General features: G+C 39.7%; 1 protein-coding gene across 1 annotated transcript; it reads left to right on the top strand.

Moving 5' to 3' along the window:
* The first annotated feature begins 63 nt into the window (after positions 1-63).
* Positions 64-16,783, top strand: LOC134197630 (pre-mRNA-processing-splicing factor 8). Its single transcript, XM_062666977.1, has 39 exons — positions 64-279; positions 345-513; positions 1,301-1,465; positions 2,309-2,524; positions 2,668-2,880; positions 3,297-3,422; positions 3,572-3,680; positions 3,746-3,845; positions 3,930-4,137; positions 4,829-5,138; positions 5,326-5,460; positions 5,523-6,056; positions 6,409-6,572; positions 6,634-6,760; positions 7,278-7,470; positions 7,764-7,951; positions 8,027-8,191; positions 8,379-8,599; positions 9,102-9,312; positions 9,813-9,929; positions 10,027-10,134; positions 10,198-10,337; positions 10,428-10,514; positions 10,568-10,660; positions 11,178-11,313; positions 11,596-11,895; positions 12,182-12,328; positions 12,386-12,546; positions 13,549-13,978; positions 14,248-14,490; positions 14,547-14,621; positions 14,680-14,778; positions 14,841-14,900; positions 15,071-15,157; positions 15,215-15,261; positions 15,327-15,849; positions 15,906-16,045; positions 16,193-16,395; positions 16,472-16,783. Exons 1-39 carry the CDS (start codon positions 141-143, stop codon positions 16,624-16,626), a joined length of 7,044 nt encoding a protein of 2,347 aa, XP_062522961.1. The 5' UTR covers positions 64-140; the 3' UTR covers positions 16,627-16,783.
* Positions 16,784-17,484: the final 701 nt, after the last annotated feature.

The raw sequence follows: 17,484 nt of genomic DNA on the forward strand, positions 1-17,484 counted from the left end.
GTAGTTGACATCAACGCCAATAACCGCGCACGCGCACTTAGTATTTGTTAACCTGTTGTTTGGACTAGCAGTAGGCAATTGAGATTTCCGCAGTTATCTGAGTGCATTTGCTGCAGCTAGTGGGATTTCAGTGAACAGTGATGGCGGCGTTGCCGTATCGTCCGCCTCATGTCATGGAAGGGCCACCTCGTGGATGGTACCAACCACCTAGTTTACTCCCTGATGTACAACCGTTTATGGTGCGACAGGAGCTATCTGAGGAGAAACTTAAGGAAAAGGGTGAGGAACGTTCGGTGATGATTTCTTGACGTAGATGGAAATTCAACTTTGTGTTTGTGTTGCAGCTCGCAAGTGGCAGCAGTTGCAGTCCAAGCGATACAGCGAGAAACGGAAATTCGGGTTCGTGGAGGCTCAAAAGGAAGATATGCCGCCAGAGCACGTGCGTAAAATTATCCGGGATCATGGCGATATGTCAAACCGGAAATTCAGACACGACAAGCGAGTATACCTTGGGTAAGTGTCGTTAGGATGTGAAAAATTGCTGCAAGATTGAATCTAAGCTACATCATGCTTAGCCAAGTTTTCGATACGTTAATATATATATATATATATATATATATATATATATATATATATATATATATATATAATTGATTGAAATTAATTATTCTTTACACCAATAATAGACCGTCTGCCAATGTTTCTTTTTATTTATTGTTTGTTCAGACTTTAAATGAGGTTCTGTGTCATTTTCTGCTGTGCTATACTGTTGTAAGTTCAAATTATTGTGTTAAATTGTGATATAGTTTAGGGGTGTTTCACAATTTTTGTCATTTTCAGGAGTGTAGGGTAGGGGGTAGGGGGTAGGGGGTAGGGTCTTGCGTACGCTTTTAAAATGATGATTAGGATATTGATTTATTTGTCTTCTCATTTTAATACCAAGAGATGCTTTATGCAATGCCCTTCAAACGCTTGGGAGAGTCGTTGCACAGAACCTTACCAGATAGTTAAACTGCTTTGAGTTTAGATCTTTCGATGCGGTCTGGAATTGCAAAGTTTGCCCATGTGCATCCTGAATTAATCCAGGTATTTGAGGTAGCGTGAAGGTCTGCATAGAAGCCTAAAATTAAGTCTAAAATTGTTATGGGATTGCCAACATAGTATCTGTTTTGATATGCCACTTAGACTATCAAACAGTTGGTATATTTTCATTAGTTTGTGCTAACTGTTTCTTTGTCAGCAGTTAGTTGGATATTGTAGTCAAATTTTGTGTCCTACTTGTAACCTGTGTTGTATTTAGAGCATTGAAGTACATGCCACACGCAATTCTAAAGCTTTTGGAAAACATGCCGATGCCGTGGGAACAGATCAGAGATGTCAAGGTGATCTACCACATTACAGGAGCTATAACGTTTATCAATGAAATACCATGGGTAATTGAGCCTGTCTACATAGCCCAATGGGGGTAAGTCAGTTATGTGAATGATGACTGAGTCTGATGTGCATTGTGTGTGCTTGTGTGTGTGTGTGTGTGTGTGTGTGTGTGTGTGTGTGTGTGTAGGGTTCTCGCTAGACATTTTTGGGAGTGTGGCGGGATGGGCGGGTCCATGTCTAAGTCGGGCATGCGCACTTGAGCCAATGTTAAGTGAGGTATATTTTACATCGTAGCTGTTGTGTGTGACCTATGTTCAAGTGCCCTGGCAAGGAAATCAACTTCGGCCACCACTCAGCCCTTCTTAGTGATGTTCATAGGTTGCGCATGCGCAAGTTTCATGGAAGAAACTACAGAAAGTGTGTGTAGTCAGGCATTGATTGACATGGACAGACCAATGTTGTTGATTCGCAAGAAGCCATGACTAGTCTAGAGTAGATCGGTGCTACACTTCTTGGACATTGTCACAAGAGGTGTACTTTCCATGTCACAGGAAGAGCATCCGGGACTATCAATGGCAGTGCATCCGGTACTGCAATTACCACAAGTACGTACGGAGCTAGGCTGTTATCCCGCGTTCTTTTGTAAGAGCCTGGATTTGTGGCTAATGTCACCTTTACTAAGTAGTATCGTATTGCGTTTCAGTACTGTAGTATGGAATTCTTATTTCTCATACATCCCTAGCTGTCAAACTTTTTACTCCTATCTACCGTTTCTGAGCGTGGCTCACTCATACTGGAGCGTGGCGCAGGGCCACGCTGCCACGCTGTAGCGAGAACCCTGTGTGTGTGTGTGTGTGTGTGCACGTGCACGTGCGTGCATGCATAATTTCTGTTTTGGCAAAACCACATTGCATTGATTTGTGTTTTGTTTTAGTACTATGTGGATCATGATGCGGAGAGAAAAACGAGACAGACGTCATTTTAAGCGGATGCGTTTCCCTCCTTTTGATGATGAAGAGCCTCCTCTTGACTATGGAGACAACATATTGGATGTTGAACCACTGGAACCAATCCAGATAGACATGGATGAAGAGGAAGATGCATCAGTTCACAAGTGGTTTTATGACTACAAACCTCTTGTAGGCTCCAAGTAAGACTCTTGATTATATTTACCTATCCATTGCAAGAAATGAACAGAAACAGTTAGTCAGTGGAGTGCCTGCATAAGTTTAAGGATGTAGACTTGCGTGCAATATTTACGACAGTATTTTATTGTTTCTCCTATTTTTGCAGGTGTGTGAATGGGTCAACGTACAGGCGTTGGTATTTACAACTTCCTGCCATGTCAACTCTTTACCGTCTTGCTAACCAGCTGCTCACTGATCTAGTTGATGACAATTACTTTTATCTGTTTGATCTCAAATCATTTTTTACAGCAAAGGCCCTTAATCTTGCCATACCTGGTGGACCAAAGTTTGAGCCTCTTGTCAGAGACAAGGATATGCAGTGAGTAGTTAGTACTGTTGTGTTCACTCAATGTACTGTATGTGGCTATCAGTATGGAAGCATGACTTATCTGTGTTGATCCGCAACTTCATAAGAGGGAATCTTAGACAGCTGGTCTAACTGTAAACTGTCTAGAGGTAGGAGACATTCACTGTATATCTCTGGTTATAGCTTTAGTCACTAGGACGTGCTACAGTATATGGTATTTTCTATGTTCTTACTGTGGTTTAGTCTCACTGTATGTTAGCCTTTAGTTAGAAATGACTGTTACAACGTCTCTGTTGAATTGAGAATGATAGATGTCGGTAGATGTATGTTGAACATAGTACATGTAGTGATGTGTGCAAGAACCACCGAAATGTTTCTATCATGTTAAGCTAGTTGTGTTGGTATGAAGTCATGAAGTTTGGTCTTAGGGATGAGGACTGGAATGAATTCAATGATGTGAACAAAATCATTATTCGGCAACAAGTGAGAACAGAGTATCGAATTGCTTTTCCTTATCTTTACAACAACATGCCACTCTATGTTCACCTCAGTTGGTAAGTAATGCATTTATCAAATGTAGCTTTTGCTGTAGCGTCGACAGAGATAGCTTCATCGTCAACTAATTGTTGGTGCATTTACAGACATCTGTACATACGATCTTCAACCATAGTTTACTCTTACTTATTTAGAAACTTTAATTTAGGTACCATTACCCTGTTGTGGTATTCATAAAGACTGAAGATCCAGATTTGCCAGCTTTCTACTTTGATCCTCTTATTAACCCAATTGGATCACACAGGCATACTGTCAAAGTAATTATGGCCAATCAGTGCAGTAAATGGCAACAGTGAAATTGTGATTATCATTTTGTTTTAAGACCAATGAACCACAACCAGATGATGATGAGTTTGTTTTGCCTGAAGAAGTTGAACCGCTTTTGAAAGATACGCCTCTTTACACAGACAACACTGCTAATGGTATAATATCTTACACTAATTTTAGTTGTAGTACTCTGTTTGTAAATTTATGTTTGCTGCCATATGAAAGTTGTGTGTTTACAGGCATCGCATTACTGTGGGCCCCTCGACCATTTAACTTGCGATCTGGCAGAACTCGACGTGCAGTAGACATACCTCTTGTGAAGACTTGGTATCGGGAACACTGTCCCAGTGGACAGCCTGTGAAAGTGAGGGTTTCATATCAGAAATTGCTGAAAGTGTATGTCCTGAATGCACTGAGGCACAGATCACCCAAGGCACTGAAGAAACGGTAAGATATTGTGCTCTATTCTGCTGATGTGGTAGATGTGCGTGATATGTGCACAACTAATGTCTTACTATATTCTCAATTGACCGTTTTAGGGAATGGTAACATTAGGATGAGGACACACCTGATATAGGGCATGTTCAATTGGGCTCTTTCAGCCTTTTCTGGAAGAGATTGGAAGAGGGGCATGCTCTTCCAACCAGCATCAGAGTTGGTAGAGTTGGCTCTTCCTACTGTAGCGCCAGAGCTGTAGAAGTTGTAAGATGGGTGTGCACATGGAGCCTTTTCTGAAAGAGGCTGGAAGAGCCCAATGAATGCACCCATAGTCTTTGTTGGTTTGGTAACAGAATAAAGCATTTGTACCCAGTCTGTTGGAAGTTTGTATTGGCTGTAAAGTTGTCCACTGCTACCTACCTGTATCTGTATTTGATGTTATTATGGGTATCAGGTTTTGAAAATTAACACCATTTTGAAAAACAGCACCATTTTAATGGTTTTGAAACCCAACAATTTTTGAGATTTTTTATTATGATTATACAGCCAAGAAGTTTGCAACAGCTAATCCAGTTTGTTTGGCTAAAGTTTTCTGACTTGCTGGCTACAACTATAACTGTACAGTTTCTTGTTTCATTTCACTTGAAATGTACTTTGTATCAGTCCTTCACAAGTAGAATGAATTGTTTTGACATACTAGGTACTTGTTTCGGTCCTTCAAAGCTACCAAGTTTTTCCAGACAACAACATTGGACTGGGTTGAAGCAGGACTGCAGGTGTGCCGGCAAGGATACAACATGTTGAATTTGCTGATTCACCGGAAGAACCTCAACTACCTGCATCTCGACTATAATTTTAACTTAAAACCAGTCAAAACACTGACAACAAAGGAAAGAAAGAAGTCACGATTTGGCAATGCTTTCCATTTATGTCGAGAAATTCTTCGGCTGACCAAGTTGGTTGTTGATGGCCATGTTCAGTATCGACTCGGAAATGTCGATTGTTTTCAGGTGAGTTGTATGCAAGAGACATGATTGTTTTGATGTAATGCAAAATTCATGCATTAGCTAGCGATGCATTTCTTGTGGAATGAGAATTGTATTGTATTGTTGTACTCATTTGTGTATAAGAGAGGACTACTTTAATTCTCATACAAAGTAAGTATAGACTTTTAACTAAATGTTGTTTGTTTATTAGTTGGCAGATGGCATTCAATACATCTTTGCACATGTTGGTCAGCTGACTGGTATGTATCGATACAAGTACAAACTGATGCGTCAAATAAGAATGTGCAAAGACCTAAAGCACGTTATCTACTATCGTTTCAATACAGTCAGTAACTGATGAGAGAAGGGCTACTTTAATATTGTATTTAATCGTATTTGTGTGTACAGGGTCCTGTTGGCAAAGGTCCAGGTGTTGGAGTTTGGGCTGCTGGTTGGCGAGTATGGATGTTCTTTCTTCGTGGCATTGTTCCATTGCTTGAGCGTTGGCTTGGCAATCTTCTTTCACGTCAATTTGAAGGTCGTCACTCCAAGGGCGTTGCCAAGACAGTAACAAAGCAGCGTGTGGAGAGTCATTATGACCTTGAGCTTCGAGCTGCTGTGATGCATGACATATTAGACATGATGCCTGAGGGCATCAAGCAGAACAAAGCCAGGACCATTCTGCAACATTTGAGTGAGGCTTGGCGTTGTTGGAAGGCTAATATTCCTTGGAAAGTTCCTGGATTGCCAATTCCAATTGAGAATATGATCTTGCGTTATGTGAAGTCAAAAGCTGATTGGTGGACAAACACTGCTCACTACAACAGAGAGAGAATCAGAAGAGGAGCAACAGTTGATAAAACAGTGTGTAAAAAGAACTTGGGGAGACTTACTAGGCTTTATTTAAAGGCAGAACAGGAGAGACAGCACAACTACTTGAAGGTGCAACCAGATGGCTGAATAATATTGTTCATTCATGTCTCAATTTTTGTTGTCAGTTTGTGCCTGGGTTTGCGTATAACTGTTAATCATTAATATGCACACATATGCACACTTGGATGCAAACACCAAAGGGAGTCTCTAGATGCACAAGGAACTCGTTTCGGTGTTTGCACCTGTGTGTGTCACTGTGTGTGTGTGTGTGTGTGTGTGTGTGTGTGTGTGCACGTGCGTGCATGTGTGTGTGTGTGTGTGTGTGTGTGTGTGTGTGTGCACGTGCGTGCATGTGTGTGCACATCTCTCGCAAGTGTGCGTGTGGGGCACGTATACGTATGATGCTAATGTTTGTCTGTAGGATGGTCCATACATCTCTGCTGAAGAAGCTGTTGCTATTTACACAACCACTGTCCATTGGTTGGAAAGCAGACGTTTCTCGCCTATTCCTTTTCCGCCTTTGTCATATAAGCATGACACAAAGCTTCTTATCCTCGCTCTTGAGAGACTGAAAGAAGCATACAGGCATGTTGTGGTTATTAGATATTTGTGTAATTAGTCACTATGAAGTGACTTGTTGTGTTAGTGTGAAGAGTCGTTTGAACCAGTCACAGAGAGAAGAACTTGGTTTGATTGAACAAGCTTATGACAACCCTCATGAAGCACTGTCTCGAATCAAGAGGCATTTGCTTACACAGAGAGCATTCAAAGAGGTATGAGGTAGCAGTTACATAAGAATTGGTTCATGGGGTAGCTACAAGTATCAGAAAATTGTCAACGTATTAGCATGTATGCCAGTTAGTTCAGTGCTTTTCTGATATATCTAAATTTGCAACATTTCAGGAGTTCAGAAGTTGATCTATTGCTTTAACTTCTACAGTACTCATCATACAATTCCACTGATGAAACAAACCCAGCTGATTATTTATTTTTGTTGTGTGGGACAGTTGTGACTACAGAGTGTCATGACATCACCATTACATTTGACATGCCAAGCAGCATATTGACAACCTTTGACACATCATTGTGCTAATGGCAGTATACTAATCTGGGCCGCATGATTAAGTGAAAATTCTAAAGATTAATGTGATGTTAATTTTGTTACAATATTTGTGAAATGTTTTATATGACTGTAGATCTATAATATTATTTATGGACCTACTCTAATTACAGTGGAGGAACTGCTTGTGGTATGGTCTGTACTTGAACTGGCAATTTGGCATTGTTTAGGTTGGTATTGAATTCATGGACTTATACAGTCATCTCATACCAGTGCATGATGTGGAGCCACTGGAAAAGATAACTGATGCTTACCTTGACCAGTATCTATGGTATGAGGCAGACAAGCGTCGTCTATTTCCACCATGGATCAAGCCAGCTGACACTGAACCTCCTCCTTTATTGGTGTACAAGTGGTGTCAAGGTTGGCAGTTGCTGAGTGATTATGATTCATTACTGTTAGTCAGCAGTTGACTTTAATAATTGAACTATTGTGGATTGTTTGGGATGTGATTGTTGTTTGTGTTGTTGTTTCGAAGTGTTAAATTTGGTAGTCTTTAAGTTTTGCGGTAGTAAAGTGTGCAATGCTGCTTTTATGACTGCAGCTGTATTAGACTACTATTTCAGTGTGATACCTATATATTTATGGGATGGTTTCATTTTGTTTATTTTGTGAAGTGATTTACAAACTGTCAGTATATCTGGCTCTTTATCTAGGGATTAACAATTTACAGGATGTGTGGGACTCAGCAGAGGGAGAGTGTAACGTTGCGATGGAGACGTCCTATGAGAAACTGTACGACAAAATTGATCTTACATTACTCAACAGACTGCTTAGACTGATCGTTGATCACAATATTGCTGATTACATGACTGCTAAAAACAATGTTGTTATCAATTACAAGGTGCAGTCTTACCAATGGGATTTGAATTCAACATTGTTCTAAAGTGTTGCATTTTGAAATTGAATTTGGATTTAGGACATGAATCACACTAATTCATATGGCATCATTCGTGGTTTGCAGTTTGCATCATTTGTTGTCCAGTATTATGGCCTGGTTCTTGACCTGCTTGTTCTTGGATTGAATCGAGCATCAGAGATGGCCGGACCGCCTCAAATGCCGAATGACTTTCTTACATTTCAGGTACAGTGGGTAGACTATTTAAAGGGGTAAAATGATTCTACTAATGTAGTGGGAGTTTCATATAATTGTTTTAGTGACTGGATAGCTGATTTGATCACTATGTATAGTCTTCGCGTAGCTATGAATTGATGTCCTAGATATTGGAGGGTGATACTACCATATTTAATTAGTACTTTTGTTTTCTTAGGATGTTCAAACCGAAATTGCTCATCCTATTCGTTTGTATTGTCGCTATGTTGATCGTATATTCATGTTTTTCCGCTTTTCTGCTGATGAGGCTCGAGATCTTATTCAACGTTACCTTACTGAACATCCTGATCCAAACAATGAGAATGTTGTTGGATACAACAATAAGAAATGCTGGCCACGGGATGCAAGAATGAGGCTGATGAAACATGATGTCAACCTGTAAGTGTTTGTTTAAATATATTGACCATGGCAGACATTAAACAGTATGCGTGATCTAACAGTTGATTTATTTCTTGCAAGCAAATTGTGTACAAAATCAATTTATGGGGTTTCAAGTGACACACAGGATTATTGTCTTTATATAAGTTGACACTATTTCTGCTTGCAACTTTTCTTGTTTGGTGCCCACATGAATACTGTCTGTATGTGTTACCTACTATCATTTTGACAACCTGCAGCTTTCAGATGGCTTAATTATTCAATGAGGGTGCTATGCTTGACACAATTTTTACAGAAAAGTTGCTTCGATAAGATACTTGTGCTAGTACTAATTGTAATAGTTAGTAGCATTGTTGGTGTCAGAGATGATGAACAGCCTATTCACGACGGTCTTCGTAATCTATCATGCCGAGAATATGGCTTACAATCTGATCTTCAATTTGTGTGACATAACATTTATTGGACAAGTGCTGTGTGTTTTATGTATTCTGTCGATTTTTAGTGGTCGTGCCGTGTTCTGGGACATTAAAAACAGGCTGCCACGTTCTATCAGCACAATTCAGTGGGACAGCAGTTTTGTCTCAGTTTACAGCAAGGACAACCCGAACCTTCTCTTTGACATGTGCTTTTTTGAATGTCGTATATTGCCAAAATGTCGTACATCACTGGAAGAGTTCACTCACAAAGATGGAGTCTGGAATCTGCAGAATGAGGTGATTAGTTTTTTAAGTTAATTAAGCAATTTATTAAGTAGATAAACGTTAAGAGCTCGGATGTGATTGCAGCTCGTTTGGTGCTTTCAGAACAGTATTTCCCATCATGCAAACTAAGGATAGTATAACCAATTTAGTTGTCTTTTCAACTGGTTTAAGATGCACAATTCTAGCCAATTGACGTTTGAGTGTACTGCACAGGACTGAAGCCCATTAGCAGTTCAGCTATTGGGTTTAAATCTTGTGCTAAATGAAATAATCAGGATTATTGATAGCTTCTCATGGCTTGCTAATACCATGAGAAGTCGAGCATCCTGAAGATATTCTGTAACTTGCACAGTGCTAGAACCCAGTAGTTATTCTTTCTGGTTACTGGGCGTAAATGCTGTGCTATAGAGTTATCACAGTAAATGATGACTATTTTGGCTGTTTTAGTAGCCATTAGGGTTATAGAATGTGATGACATTGCTTGAGTGTTCACACAGTTGTATGCTGTGCAGGTGACTAAAGAGAGGACAGCGCAATGCTTTCTTAGAGTAAGTGATGAGGGAATGAATCGATTTCATAATCGTATTAGACAAATACTGATGGCCTCAGGATCAACAACATTCACAAAGGTACTTGTCATTTATTTTATTTTATGTGTGTATGTGTGTTTGATTGCTTCATATTGATGCTTGTCCTGTTATGTTACAATGAGTGTGTTGTGGACAGATTGTGAACAAGTGGAACACTGCACTGATTGGTCTAATGACGTACTTTAGAGAAGCAGCAGTCAACACTCAGGAACTACTTGATCTTTTAGTTAAGAGTGAAAACAAAGTTGAGCAAATCAATGGCATATGATGTTTAAGCCTTTAGTAAGTTAGCTTGATTTTTTTCTAGATCCAAACACGTATCAAGATTGGGCTGAATTCCAAGATGCCCAGCAGATTTCCACCTGTTGTGTTTTATACTCCTAAGGAGTTAGGCGGTCTTGGCATGCTGTCCATGGGTCATGTGTTAATTCCTCAGTCTGATCTTAGGTGAACCAAATTTCCATGATTCCAATTGTGTAGTTATGCTTGCTTTAGTTGTCAATGTTTATTATTATGCTAATTTGTGAAATATTATAGGTGGTCAAAACAGACCAATGTTGGTATTACCCATTTCCGTTCTGGCATGAGTCATGAAGAAGATCAGCTTATTCCAAATTTGTACAGGTACTAGTAGGTTAGTTTATAATGAGGCACCTTGTTTGAACTCTGTTGGTCAGGTACATCCAGCCTTGGGAAAGTGAATTCATTGACTCACAGAGAGTTTGGGCAGAGTATGCTTTGAAGAGACAGGAGGCTAATGCACAAAACAGGTGAACAACATCACAAGACTTTTATTTTTGAATTTTGAAGTTTGTATTGTATTGTAATTGTTTGATGTCAAGAATGGTTATTCGGTGCATGTGATTGTTGACTTGCAAGGTGGAGAGATTCTGACTGCACTATAGACAGTTTGCAGAAACAAGTAGTGTGGGCTGGATTTTTGTCTATTTTTATACCAACAGGCTAACCCCAGGTCAATGTTTGCATGTGAAACAAGGAATTCAGTGATGTAACTCAAGTGGAAGCAGTAGTGCTGCTGCCTGGCTGTTGTAAAAATTTTACACGTACTTTCTGCAACATTTAAGATGCAATGAATTGGAAGCACTTTGTTGCAAACTTCCTCAAGGAAATGTTGATTTAGTTAGGAACTGAGCTAACTTTAGAATCTTCTTTATTATAGTTCTTAGAACTGTTTGAGAAAAGATGATATTTGATTGTGGTGTGTTCGTGGCTTTTAATAATTGATGGTTGTATATATCAAGTAATGTGTAAATTAATGTTCTGTAGACGACTTACACTTGAAGATCTGGAAGACAGTTGGGATAGAGGAATTCCACGTATCAACACACTATTTCAGAAAGACAGGCACACACTTGCTTATGACAAGGGCTGGCGAGTGAGAACAGAGTTCAAAGCGTACCAGGTAGTGTTGTGGCAACTATAGTGTCGTGATCGTTGTTGTATAGAACATTTCATCAGTGACGTAGGAGATATCTATTACTTAATTAGGCACAACCAAGAGCTCAACATCTTTCACTATAATGTTGAGTTCCAACTTTGTGCAATAACATTACAGGCAGTTCGCTAACACTGCGAAAGCTTTATGCTTTATGTGCAGGGTTTGATAGTAGGGCCTGATACATGTTGTACATAAAAACATTGAACTTGTAATTGTATTAAAATTAATTGTTTTACTTGTTCTCAGGTGTTGAAGCAGAACCCATTTTGGTGGACTCATCAGAGGCATGATGGCAAGCTATGGAATCTGAACAACTATCGCACAGACATGATTCAGGCGTTGGGAGGTGTAGAGGGCATTCTGGAACACACGTTGTTCAAGGGAACGTATTTTCCAACATGGGAAGGTTTGTTCTGGGAGAAGGCTAGTGGTTTTGAAGAGTCAATGAAATACAAGAAATTGACCAACGCTCAGAGGTCGGGACTGAACCAGATTCCAAACAGAAGGTTCACGCTGTGGTGGTCACCAACCATCAACAGAGCCAACGTATGTGTATGGTATACGTAATAGTTACTTTGCTATTGCTTTTGTCATGAGTGAGAAAGTTGGAGTATTGTTCTTGGCTAGGGTTTTGCATATTTATGTGACTAAACGTTTCTTGCACACTGCTGTGACTGATTTGTAACAGAACCATATTAGTCAGTTAGCGTTTGCTACGACAGACAGCTACGTGTGTAGGATTTAGTCGAGGTGGTTATGCAAGATAGTTATTTTGTGACATGCACGGTTCTGTGTGTAGTTTATATATGTGTCTTATATTTTGTGTATGTAGGTGTATGTTGGATTTCAAGTGCAGTTAGATCTGACTGGCATCTTCATGCATGGCAAAATTCCCACCCTTAAGATTTCACTTATCCAGATCTTTCGTGCTCACTTGTGGCAGAAAGTCCACGAGAGTGTGGTTATGGATCTTTGCCAAGTACTGCAATTTGAGCTGATAGTGAGTGCATTACGGTGCTACACTGGCTTTGTGTAGGTTTTTGACCAGGAATTGGATGCTCTTGAAATTGAGACAGTGCAGAAGGAAACTATTCATCCAAGGAAGTCATACAAGATGAACAGCTCATGTGCTGATATTTTGCTCTTTGCGGCATACAAGTGGAATACATCCAAGCCATCTCTGCTGGCAGACTCAAAGTAAGAGAAAATGGCTTTTCTGTAAACAGTTCATTTGCTAGTTGAATATAAATAAAATTTATTAAGTTATTGCATGTATTAGGAACTTGATATTTTGCTTTCATTTGCTTTCTGTTATGTTTGCTTAGGGGTGGTTCACAATTTTCATCGTTTTCACAAGCGTACAAAACATACGCTAGGAGGGTAGGGGGTAGGGTCTTGCGTACGCTTTTTAATGATGATTAGGATATTGATTTATTTATCTTCTCATTTTAATACCAAGCTATGCTTTATGCGAAATGCTCGGGAGATGAGTTGCGCAGGACCCATATTGGATGGTTACAGTGCTTTGAGTTGAGATCATTCGATGCGGTCTGGAATCGCAAAATTTGCCCATGCGCATCCTGAATTAATTCAGGTATTTAAGGTAGCGTGGGGTCTGCACGGAAGCCAAGACTATCAGTCATTGTTTACTTATTGCCTGCATAAACCAACCATTGTGCCCACTGTCTATATCATCACTCTATGAATGTCTTTGTATTCAACAACAAACATCGACAGAGCGAGGGAGTGCATGCCAGACAGAAGGAGTGGAAAGCAGCTGTAAAGACAAGGCCAAGCTCTGTCTTACGTTCGAAGCAGAGAGGAAAAAGATGAAAAAGACGCAGAAAGGATTTGGGACACTGTGTTCAATGATTGGTTTTTGAAGAAGACGGTAAGATGTCACATTCTACGTAGTATAATGCATACTCGTATATGTCAGCACATGATCAGAAAATCGTCATTTAAAACATACGCTTTGGGAGGAGGGGAGGAGTAGCCAAAAAGCATACGTTTTGTATGCTCGTGAAAATGATGAAAATTGTGAACCACCCCTTAGCTAGTCGTTTAGCCACTTCATTCTTGCGAGTTTAGATCTTATTCAGCTACTTTGTTTCTGCTTGGATTTCTGGCTCCTGCTGTTTTGTGTCACTGTTTGTATGGCTGTATTGTAATTTATTGTGCTGCATTGTTTGTTTACAGGGATGTGATGGACAGCACTACTACACAGAAATACTGGCTGGATGTTCAGTTACGCTGGGGTGATTATGACTCTCATGACATTGAGCGATATGCTCGTGCAAAATTCCTTGACTACACAACTGATAGCATGAGTATCTACCCATCTCCTACTGGGATACTAGTTGCCTTAGACTTGGCATACAATTTGTATGCTGTGTTTGGTAACTGGTTTCCAGGATCTAAACCATTGATGCAGCAAGCTATGGCCAAGATCATGAAGGCTAATCCAGCGTTGTATGTTTTACGTGAAAGAATTCGGAAAGGTTTACAGTTATATTCCAGTGAACCAACTGAGCCATATCTGTCGTCACAGAACTATGGAGAACTTTTCTCAAATCAGATTATTTGGTTTGTTGATGATACGAATGTGTACAGAGTTACTATTCACAAGGTATGAGCCGAACACAAACATTTAGGTGTATTGAATACATTGATGTACAGTCAGTAGTTAAACTGCATGCATTGCGGTGAATTGGATTTTGGTATATTGTTGTTTGTGAAGGCTGACAAATTGGATAATAATGAGGGTAAACATTTATGTGCATGGATTGAAGCTATGTGGAGTGTGACAGCAAGACTGACATAGAAATACAATTCTAGATAGGCTGCACTTTAATTAAGTTTGTACCAACAGCTATTACAGAGTTGGATTTGTTTTAGACTTTTGAAGGGAACTTGACCACAAAACCTATTAACGGTGCCATTTTCATTTTCAACCCACGAACTGGTCAGCTGTTTTTGAAGATCATTCATACGTCTGTGTGGGCTGGCCAGAAACGTCTTAGTCAGCTTGCCAAGTGGAAGACTGCTGAAGAAGTTGCAGCTCTAATTCGTTCTTTACCAATTGAGGAACAACCTAAACAAATCATTGTGACCCGGAAAGGAATGCTTGATCCACTTGAGGTGTAGTCTTTTTTTTATTAATTTTTCCACTCTGTTGTCAAGTTGCTGTTTCTCAGGTCCATCTTCTTGACTTCCCCAACATTGTGATTAAAGGGAGTGAACTACAACTGCCTTTCCAAGCTTGCTTGAAGGTTAATATTCATTTTGTGTTCAAGGTATTTGTTAGTGTGACACTTTTACATATCACAGGTTGAAAAATTGGGTGATTTGATTCTCAAAGCCACTGAGCCACAAATGGTTCTGTTCAACTTGTACGATGACTGGCTGAAAAACATCTCATCGTACACGGTGTGTACTGGAGATCTTTGTAACAAGTTATTGACACTTTATTCCATGTTGTTTTGCGTTAGGCATTTTCAAGACTCATTTTGATACTGAGAGCGCTTCATGTTAACACTGATCGAACCAAGGTATGTTTATTTTTTTGTAATGAAGGAAGTTGCAGGTGCTACTGAACAAATTCTATTTAGAGTTGGTTAAGACAATGAGATGCACTGTTATAACTGATGATGTGTGGTTTTTCTGTTTAACTAGATATTGCTACCAACTAGGCAAATGTTGTACATATATGATTTGTTAGGTGATCTTGAAACCCGACAAGACAACTATTACAGAACCTCATCACATCTGGCCTACTTTGTCTGATGAAGAGTGGATCAGAATTGAAGTAATGAGTGATACTAGGGCAAGTTGCAATTGTGTTTGATTTATTGTCTCTTTTTAGGTTCAACTGAAAGATCTCATTCTTGCTGACTATGGAAAGAAAAATAAGTCAGTTATTGTCATTTATTTTATATCATATTTATGTCATATATTTGATCATGTGCTGTTTGTAGTGTCAATGTAAACTCCCTTACACAGTCTGAAATCCGAGATATCATACTGGGAATGGAAATATCTGCCCCTTCTCAGCAAAGACAACAGATAGCTGAGATAGAGAAACAAACAAAGGAGCAGTCTCAGCTAACAGCCACAACCACAAGAACAGTTAACATTCATGGTGATGAAATAGTGGCAACAACAACAAGTAACTATGAGACTCAGACATTTGCATCAAAAACGGAGTGGCGTGTTCGTGCAATCTCAGCTACCAACCTACATCTTCGAACAAATCACATCTATGTCTCATCAGATGATATCAAGGAGACTGGATTTACTTACATTTTGCCCAAGAATATACTGAAAAAGTTTATTGTTGTCTCTGATTTGAGGACACAAATTGCAGGTTTTATCTATGGTGTGAGTCCTCCAGATAATCCTCAAGTGAAAGAGATTCGATGTGTGGTGTTGGTTCCTCAGTGGGGGACTCACCAGACTGTTCACTTGCCGAATCAACTTCCTGAGCATGAGTACCTAGAGGTTGGTAGGATTATAGTGTGAGGATGTGTTCTTGCTATTGATTGTTGCTTCTTTAGGACATTGAACCTCTTGGTTGGATTCATACTCAGCCCAATGAATTACCACAGCTCGCACCACAGGATGTTACTATGCATGCCAAAATTATGGCTGAGAATCCAAGCTGGGATGGAGAGAAGACAATTGTCATGACTTGCAGGTAAAGCAGCAATAGAAAAAATACCTCTTTTGGACAGGTAGTTAGCGTTTTGACAAAATGGTTGTAACCAGACACAAGTGACTCATTCTAAATTGATTCAGAGGCAAATACCAGGCAGATAGAGTAACTGTTGTATTGTTTGTGTAGTTTTACTCCTGGCTCTTGCTCCCTCACTGCATACAAACTTACTCCAGCAGGATATGAATGGGGACGGAGCAACAAAGACACTGGCAACAACCCAAAAGGCTATTTGCCTTCACACTATGAGAAAGTGCAGATGCTTTTGTCAGATCGGTTTCTTGGGTTTTTTATGGTGCCTGCCACTGGGCCGTGGAACTACAACTTTATGGGTGAGTGACTAGCAATGTGGTGTGTTGAACATAATTATTTTATAGTCACTGGTGTTTGTTTGCATGTAATGTGTAGGTGTTCGCCACTCAGTTGGAATGCGCTATGATTTACAGCTGGCTAATCCAAAGGAATTCTATCATGAAGTGCATCGTCCATCTCATTTTTTGAATTTTGCAATGATGGAAGAAAGTGAAGTAGCCGGTACTGATCGTGAAGACATGTACTCGTAATGTATATGGTAACAATGACTGCTGTACTGTTCTTTAGAATGGACAAGCTGTCCGTTCTTATCTGTAGCTAGTGTGTTTAGTTTGTGCTGTTCTTGTGTGTGTGTGTGAGTGATACTAGAGCTGTAAGTCTCTTATCAACTGATTGTGACCATTCTGATCTTATTGCCTCTCTTCTATTTGGACATTCTGTGATGTGAATCACTTTTATGGTGTCTCAAGACAGACCTTTGGAACATATGAAAGGACTGACAATACAGAGTGGGAAATCAGTCTTTGTAAGTTAGGGTTTCAGCATTGATAGTCTCATGTAGCCAAACCCCTCCCCTTTTTGATTCCTCGCCGGTAGATACAAGAAAAGGGGAGAGGTTTGGCTACCAGCGACACATGCCTGACACACTTCCACTAAAACTATAGTTCTAATGGTGTGATGAAAACACAGAAGTAGTGGTACAGTGTACAGTAGCTTTAAACGAATGCAGATGATTAGTCAAAGACCAAAATTTACTATGTAATGGGACTGACTGTTTGCTGCATACCTATGGAAGTCCCATGTGACAAGAATTGCTGCCTGACTGCTTGGTGACAAGAGTTGCAGCTTAATTGCCTGACTGCTTGAGACACAACATAAGTGATCAGTCAAAATTATATAGTTATAGCTAGGTTGTGCAAACTGAAAGCAATCTTGAATATGAGGGAGGACGTGATTTTTTCACAATTCAAATATTATTATTGGTTGGATCTATTGCTGTACATGTGTATGATTCATCTGTTTGAGATGACACCATTAAATCAATGCAGTACAATATACTCTAGTCACGTACATGTACATGCACTATAGTCTACTCAGCGTTGCAACGC

This window comes from Corticium candelabrum, chromosome 1, assembly GCF_963422355.1.
Source record: "Corticium candelabrum chromosome 1, ooCorCand1.1, whole genome shotgun sequence".
Classification (NCBI taxonomy): Eukaryota; Metazoa; Porifera; class Homoscleromorpha; order Homosclerophorida; family Plakinidae; genus Corticium; species Corticium candelabrum.

Coding starts and splice junctions, on each gene's coding strand:
- LOC134197630 (XM_062666977.1), top strand. CDS start 141: ATGGCGGCGTTGCCGTATCGTCCGCCTCATGTCATGGAAGGGCCACCT. Junction 10,338..10,427: donor ATTCCTCAGTCTGATCTTAG/GTGAACCAAATT, acceptor GAAATATTATAG/GTGGTCAAAACAGACCAATG. Junction 14,491..14,546: donor GAATGCTTGATCCACTTGAG/GTGTAGTCTTTT, acceptor GCTGTTTCTCAG/GTCCATCTTCTTGACTTCCC.